This window comes from Sorghum bicolor, chromosome 1 (genome assembly GCF_000003195.3).
Source record: "Sorghum bicolor cultivar BTx623 chromosome 1, Sorghum_bicolor_NCBIv3, whole genome shotgun sequence".
NCBI lineage: Eukaryota > Viridiplantae > Streptophyta > Magnoliopsida > Poales > Poaceae > Sorghum > Sorghum bicolor.
Window position 1 is genome coordinate 54,028,353 of NC_012870.2, and position 6,933 is coordinate 54,035,285.

The 6,933-nt window shown below is 48.0% G+C and overlaps 2 protein-coding genes across 3 annotated transcripts; one reads left to right on the forward strand and one right to left on the reverse strand.

Annotated features, from left to right (window-relative positions):
* On the reverse strand, window positions 1,103–3,090 carry LOC110434092. 2 transcript variants are annotated; one of them, XM_021457794.1, is made up of 2 exons: window positions 1,671–3,090; window positions 1,103–1,491 (listed from the first exon to the last, which is right to left on the reverse strand). In XM_021457794.1, the coding sequence occupies exons 1-2, from the start codon at window positions 2,878–2,880 to the stop codon at window positions 1,457–1,459; spliced, it is 1,245 nt and encodes a 414-aa protein (XP_021313469.1). In that variant the 5' UTR covers window positions 2,881–3,090; the 3' UTR covers window positions 1,103–1,456. The 2 variants fall into 2 exon arrangements, with proteins under 2 accessions (XP_021313469.1, XP_021313466.1); XM_021457791.1 differs by having other exon boundaries at window positions 1,103–1,497.
* On the forward strand, window positions 3,195–5,569 carry LOC8083642 (peroxidase A2). Its single transcript, XM_002464781.2, has 4 exons — window positions 3,195–3,605; window positions 3,772–3,969; window positions 4,602–4,764; window positions 4,893–5,569. The coding sequence occupies exons 1-4, from the start codon at window positions 3,372–3,374 to the stop codon at window positions 5,312–5,314; spliced, it is 1,017 nt and encodes a 338-aa protein (XP_002464826.1). The 5' UTR covers window positions 3,195–3,371; the 3' UTR covers window positions 5,315–5,569.

Genomic DNA, 6,933 nt, shown 5'->3' on the forward strand with positions numbered 1-6,933 from the left:
CCCACTGGCGGTGATCCCACCGGCGGTGACAGAGTTGTCCCCCCGGCAGCCTGATCGTGCGAGTCTGATGCTGCCCCCGGATCAGTTTGCGCAGGGGCTGTGTTTGATGATGGCGCCGTGGTGCGATTGGCCGCCGCAGAAGATCCAGGAGAGCCACCCGACAGTGTCAGATCACTCGGCAGCGGTTCTGGGATCGGCGGCGCCTGCGATCCCGAGGCTGATTCCCCTGCCACACTGGGTCCGCCGTCAGGATCGGTCGGAAGATCACCCTCGATCGTCGCGCCAGTGGTAGGAGCACGTCCACATACGATGTAGGGCGATGTTGTATCGCCGTTTTGACGAGTCTGAGCCTGTTTCATCTGTAGAAAACATAGTGCTTGACACAACATTAGGATAGGTGGTATTAATCATCGTATGATCATGTATAAGTGCATTCCCGAAGGTGGAGGAAGGATTTTTTAGTATATCTGGAAGAAGATCAATTTCAGCTCTAAGACGGGCACCGGCATTTGGATGAAGAAAAGTAAAGGGAAAAACATGCTCATCAAAGACAACATCTCTAGAGATGTATATACGGCCTTCAGTAGGATCTAGACATTTGAAACCTTTGTGAAGATTACTGTACCCAAGAAACACACAACGCTTGGAACGAAATTCTAGTTTTCTAGAATTATATGGGCGTAGGTTAGGCCAAACAGCACAGCCAAAAGAACGTAAGTAGGTATAGTCTGGTAGTGTAGTGTAAAGACGTTCATATGGGCTGGCATTATTGAGGACTTTGGATAGAATGCGATTGATAAGAAATACCGCACAGAGGAAGGCTTCATCCCAAAATTTCAAGGGCATGCTGGCATGAGCAAGGAGCGATAGGCCTACTTCTACTATATGACGATACTTGCGTTCAGCAGATCCATTTTGTTGGTGGGAATGAGGACATGACACATGATGAGAAATACCAAGGCGCTTAAAAAATGTATTTAGTGTTTGATATTCCCCACCCCAATCGGATTGAACAGCAAGAATTTTATGATTGAATTGTCGTTCGACCATGTTAAGAAAATCATGAAAGCATTGGAAAACTTCTGATTTGCGACGCAAAAGATAGATCCAAGAAAATTTGCTATAATCATCAATAAAACTAACATAGTAATCATGTCGACCGACAGAAGTAGGAGCCGGTCCCCATACATCAAAAAAAACAAGTTCGAAAGGACGAGAAGATATACTAGTAGAAGTAGGGTAGGGTAGCTGATGACTCTTGCCCTTTTGACATGCATCACAAATGTTATTATTATTATTGGACTCTTTGACAAAAGAAAGTTTATGTTGGTGGAGAATCTGGTCGACGACTTTGGAGGATGCGTGGCCAAGCCTGTGATGCCAAATGGTCTTAGTAGGTCTAAAAGTGCCAAGGGCTTCTTTATGCAGGTAATGCTTCAAGGGGTAGAGTCCTTTCTCACATGGACCCTGGAAGATTGTTTTCGCCGTTGCCTGATCCTTAATTGAAAAATGACTTGGGTGAAATTCTAGAAAAACATGATTATCTCGTGCAAGTTTGTTAACAGATAGGAGGTTTTTGTGGGCATTTGGAACATGAAGAATATTATTTAGATGAATAGAACGATTTTGGGAATGCAATACACTATGACCAACGTGATCAATAGCCATACCTGACCCATTTGCGGCATGAACCTGATCGCCTCCTTGGTATTTGTCCCGGACGGTGAGTTTCTCAAGATCGCCAGTGATGTGATCTGTAGCGCCGGAATCCACATACCAGTTTGTGTCGATTCCGTAGGAGGTAGTAGTGGCAGCCGATGCAGATTTTGGTGGTGCAGTTCCGTCGTAGTTGGAGTCGTACCGATTGTAGCATCGTGCCGCGGCGTGACCAATGAGGCCACACACCTGACACTGGACGCCGGCGAAGCGCCCACGTCCACCACCTGCGCGACCACCGCCGCCTTGACCACCGCGTGGATGGCCACGCCCGTAGCCACCGCGGTTGCCACGACCGCGGTTGTTGTTGGGGTTGTGTTGCCCGCCGCCACGGCGAGACATCATGGCCGACGAGTGCGACCCGCCGGAACCGCCACGAATATCGCGGCGCTGTTCAAAACTCACGATCTGCGCCTGTAGTTCTGCAAGAGAGATCGGATCAGTGCGATTTGCAACTGAAGTCGTAACTGGTTCATACTCTTCCCCCACACCCATGAGGATGTAGGAGATCAACTCGTCGTCCTCGATCTTCTTGCCGGCCGACGCCATGTCGTCGGCCAGGCCCTTCATCTTGGTGAAGAACTCGGCTGTGGTGGATGATCCCTTGGTCGTCGTGGCGAGGGCCATGCGGGTGGCCATGATCCAGGCCCGGGATTGGGACGCCTGGAGCGTCTGAATGGCAGCCCACACTTCGGCCGCCATGGTGGACGTCGCAACTTGGGAGAAGATGTCCTTGGAGAGCGACGAGAAGAGGTAACCACGAACTTGGCTGTCCCTGGCAAGCCAGCGCGTGTACTCAGGGTTGGCGGTAGGCTCAGATTTCTTGCCGTCGGTAGTGGTAGTCGCCGGCAATAATTCTGGCGGTGGTGTGGAGGTGGGTTTGGTGAAGTCCCAGAGTTGGGCGCCCTGGAGATTTGCTGAAACCTGGGCAAGCCACATGCTGTAGTTGCCTCTTGTGAGCTTCTCGGTAACAGGAGGAAGAAGACTTAGCGGGAGCATGGTGGCGGCATCGGAGGAGGTGGCCATGGGAGGAGGATCGAAAAAAAAAATCCGTGAGGATATGTTACGGCTCTGGTACCATGAAAACAATTGGAGGAACAAGAGTACCCCGTCGTGGGACTCTTGGTTGCGTGTTATAGGGCAGGAAAGCAAGCCTCCATGCATGGCAATTACATCCTATGGTTTACAATACAAGGTGCCACTCTTGGTGGATCTTGATAGGACTAAGTACATTCTATGGACATACAGGTTTCTAGGATGTATGACCAAGACTAACAACTCTAAACCTCTATTTTCTAACAGGAGCTACATGGAGCTAGTAGCCAAGTTTGACAAGTCTTGACAAAGCATCGCGTCAATGATTGGTCAAGCATTATGGACATTGACCCGTTTCTATCTACATCAATATCTAGCTAGCTGTCTATCCTCAATCCTCATCCATCCATCCCAGCAGTAAGCAAAGCAGCAGCAGGAAACTTCATAAAGATCAACCGACAATCCCAGCAGTATGCTCGCTCGCTCCTTTCGCTAGCTATACTACGCCTATAAATTACAGGAGCGTGCACTTGCTGCCTCACCGAGCTCGTCGATCACTTGATATTTTTCCACGACGGGCCGGGGCATATATATAAAGTATAAACATACACATACAGATAATGGCTTCCTCTAGCCCTCATCATCGTGCAGCCGTCGTCGCCGGCGTGCTGCTGGTGGTGGCGGCCGCCCTGTGCTCCCGCGGCGCCATGGCGCAGCTGACCGCGGACTACTACGACTGCACATGCCCTGACGCCTACAACATCGTGAAGAATGTGCTCATCGAGGCGCACAAGTCGGACGTGCGCATCTACGCCAGCCTCACCCGCCTCCATTTCCACGACTGCTTCGTCCAGGTAACTACCATCAACAAACGATAGCCGCCATCATGCTTGCAATGTTCGTTCGGCTGATAAATCATGGCAGGAAATATTGTTGGCTAATTTGTTATAAGAAAAAAACACAGCTAATAAATTCAAGCGAACAGGCTAACTTTTTGCCGTATCTGTTTGTCATCTTTAGGGCTGCGACGGCTCGGTGCTGTTGGACGCCTTGCCGGGGGTGGCCAACTCTACGGAGAAATTGGCGCCGGCGAACAACAACTCGGCGCGGGGGTTCCCGGTGGTGGACAAAGTGAAGGCGGCGCTGGAGAACGCCTGCCCCGGCGTCGTCTCCTGCGCCGACATCCTCGCCCTCGCCGCAGAGATCTCCGTCGAGCTGGTACGTACGTAATAGGTGTCGGTAGTCTTACTAAACTATTCATGAAGATGGATGGATGCATAGCAGTGATGTGCGTAGAACTGGTAGGTTATCCGTAGTTTTCAACGGGCAACGGGCACATGCACATGCATGCCGGTTTAAGGTTTGAAAATAAAGTATGCTAGCTCATAATTAACTCCGTGTTGTTAGCACCTAATATCTATCAGGATACTTCAGTTCTACTAATTGGATCTTGGACTTCATCAGTTAATTACTACTACTAGCTAGTTCGGTAATGAGTATTTGAATTTTTTTCAATACGCAAAAAGGTTTGTGCACCATTGTATTAAGGTTGAGAAAGAAAGTTTTTACAACGACATGCCATGACACGTACGGGTGCCCTACTAGGAGGACCCTATGGTTTTACAATAAGCTTCTACACAGTAGGAACACGCATATCATGCCGACACAGATGCCAAACAAAAGGGTTTGTCGTGCTGCAAACACAGGCCCCATATGCGCCTACTTTCTTGAACATGCAATGCATGCCGGGATCCATTATTGATCTAATACGACAACATACTACTGATCAGTGCCCATGCTCTGGCTAGACACCTGTAACTAATTGATCTCGTTTCAATATGTACTTACAGTCCGGAGGCCCAAAGTGGAGCGTGCTTCTTGGGAGGCTAGACAGCAAGACGGCCAACTTCAAAAGCGCAGAGAACCTGCCGTCGCCCTTCGACAACCTCACCGTGCTGCAGCAAAAGTTCACCGCCGTCGGCCTTCACACCGTCGACCTCGTCGCCCTCTCAGGTATATATGGTGCCCATCAATCTCACATCGATCATTCACTGCATGCTGTCGATCGACCGATTCACCAGCCATCAAACTTAACTCTGCTGTCTGCAATGCCTGCACAACACAACAACAAATGCATGCAGGGGCTCACACATTTGGCCGGGTGCAGTGCCAGTTCGTGACGAGCCGGCTGTACAACTTCAGCGGCACCGGCCGGCCGGACCCTACGCTCAACGGCGGCTACCGGGCGTTCCTGACCCAGAGGTGCCCTCTGAACGGCAACGGGTCAGCCCTGAACGACTTGGATCCCACGACGCCCAACCTCTTCGACAACCACTACTACACCAACCTCGAGGTGAACCGAGGCTTCCTCAACTCCGATCAGGAGCTCAAGTCCTCGCCGCCGGCGCAGGGCGTCACGGCGCCCATCGTCGACCAGTTCGCCAGCAGCCAGGACGCCTTCTTCGACAACTTCGCGCAGTCCATGATCAACATGGGCAACATTCAGCCACTCACGGACCCCTCCAAGGGAGAAGTCCGCTGCAACTGCCGAGTGGCTAATTAATATTAATTAACACGACGATAGCTGGAAATGATGGGTGAATCGATCACATCAGCAAGAGTACTGATGATATATATGGACTCTATATATGATGCACATCGATCAGCACCTCATTTCGTATTGCTGTCAACTTCAATTCATAGTTGTTTATAAATGTGCAATAAAGAGGAACTCAATTTCTCCTGCAAAAAAGAAGCATATATCACTGTATCGTCGGTTGCTTTGCAACATCTATATATATGTTTTCTTTGTTATATATTTGCAGCAATGTTATTTCTCCATCCACCACATCAGTTAGTGCATGCATCGGCAACACAGTTCCGATCTTGGCAGGGTTCATGGCGTGTCTGCTCGTGTTTGTTCATGTAGTCTAGAAGTGTGCAACCAAACAATGAGCTTCGTCGTATCCTGGGAATTTTAGATCCCCAAGCACGTTAGGTTTTACAAGTCATTCTGCGTACGTGTCACTTATATCCCCAAACTATTAATTTGCAAATTTAATTAGATCCGTAATAGTGGGGGTGTGGGTGCTTGTTGGTACCAAACACTCTCTAATTTCCGTGACGTTGCTACTGTTCACTCCGTAGCGGGCGTTTTTTTTTGCCCGTTGCGGTAAATCGTGTGATTTACCGCAGCGGGCACTTTTAATTAACCGCGACAGACACTTTTGCCCGATGCGGTAAATCGATTTATCGCAGCGGGCTTCTTAATACGTCCGCCCACTGCTGCATGATCGGGCATTAGCACCGGTCGGGAAGGGCCTGTTGCCCCGGTTCCCGAGCCGGTGCTGCCCTTCCGGGACTAAAGGCCCCCCCTTTAACACCGGTTGGTAACACCAACCGGTGTTAAAGGGTCCTGCCAGGGCTGCCACGTTGCAGGACCCTTTAACACCGGTTGGTGTTACCAACCGGTGTTAAAGGGTTTCTTTTTCTTTTTTTTAGTTCACTTCTTCGGTTCTGTTTATTGTTTATATATAATATATAATAATAGGTTTTTCAATACATGTTTTGCTGATACAATAATATATTTATATTACACGCATATTAAGCATATATAAATGAAAATTATAGGCTAAGCTTAATAGTTAAGCTTTGCCTATAATAAAATGAATAGACCACATCAAAAATTAAATAGATATGTAAAAAGCTTTATATATATATAGTTTTATATGTACAAAATTCGTAACACATATATACATAGAGTTTGTTCTCCCAATGTCTACAAACGATACAAATGATCATCGTTGTTTGGTATAAGAGTTTCGTTGCCGTTGAAGTGAAACTCACCGTTTGGATTGATCACTTGGTCGCGGAGAAATCCTGCTATCGTCTCTTGGATAGCTTTGATTCGGTCTTGTTGTAGGACCTTTTCCCTCAGCCATTCCGTCTTTAATTTGAAATAAATAAAAAAGGTATTAGTTATCTAAATTATTCAATATAATTCAGGAGATAATGAAAAGAGACATGTAACGTACTCTGAGCGTCTCTGTGGGTGTTTGATTGACTTGTGCCATCATGAATTTGCACACGTAATATGCACATAGATTGTTCCCTCCTTCTTGTCTTAAACACCACTGTACGATGTATATATATATAAAAATATTCATAACCACGACAATAAGA

Excerpts from the sequence above, each read along its gene's own strand:
- LOC110434092 (XM_021457791.1), bottom strand. The coding sequence starts at position 2,880 with ATGCATGGAGGCTTGCTTTCCTGCCCTATAACACGCAACCAAGAGTCC. Across the intron at positions 1,498-1,670 it reads TCATGCCGCAAATGGGTCAG|GATCAGGCAACGGCGAAAAC; the intron begins GTATGGCTATTG and ends TTTTCAATTAAG.
- LOC8083642 (XM_002464781.2), top strand. The coding sequence starts at position 3,372 with ATGGCTTCCTCTAGCCCTCATCATCGTGCAGCCGTCGTCGCCGGCGTG. Across the intron at positions 3,606-3,771 it reads TCCACGACTGCTTCGTCCAG|GGCTGCGACGGCTCGGTGCT; the intron begins GTAACTACCATC and ends TGTCATCTTTAG. Across the intron at positions 4,765-4,892 it reads CGACCTCGTCGCCCTCTCAG|GGGCTCACACATTTGGCCGG; the intron begins GTATATATGGTG and ends AAATGCATGCAG.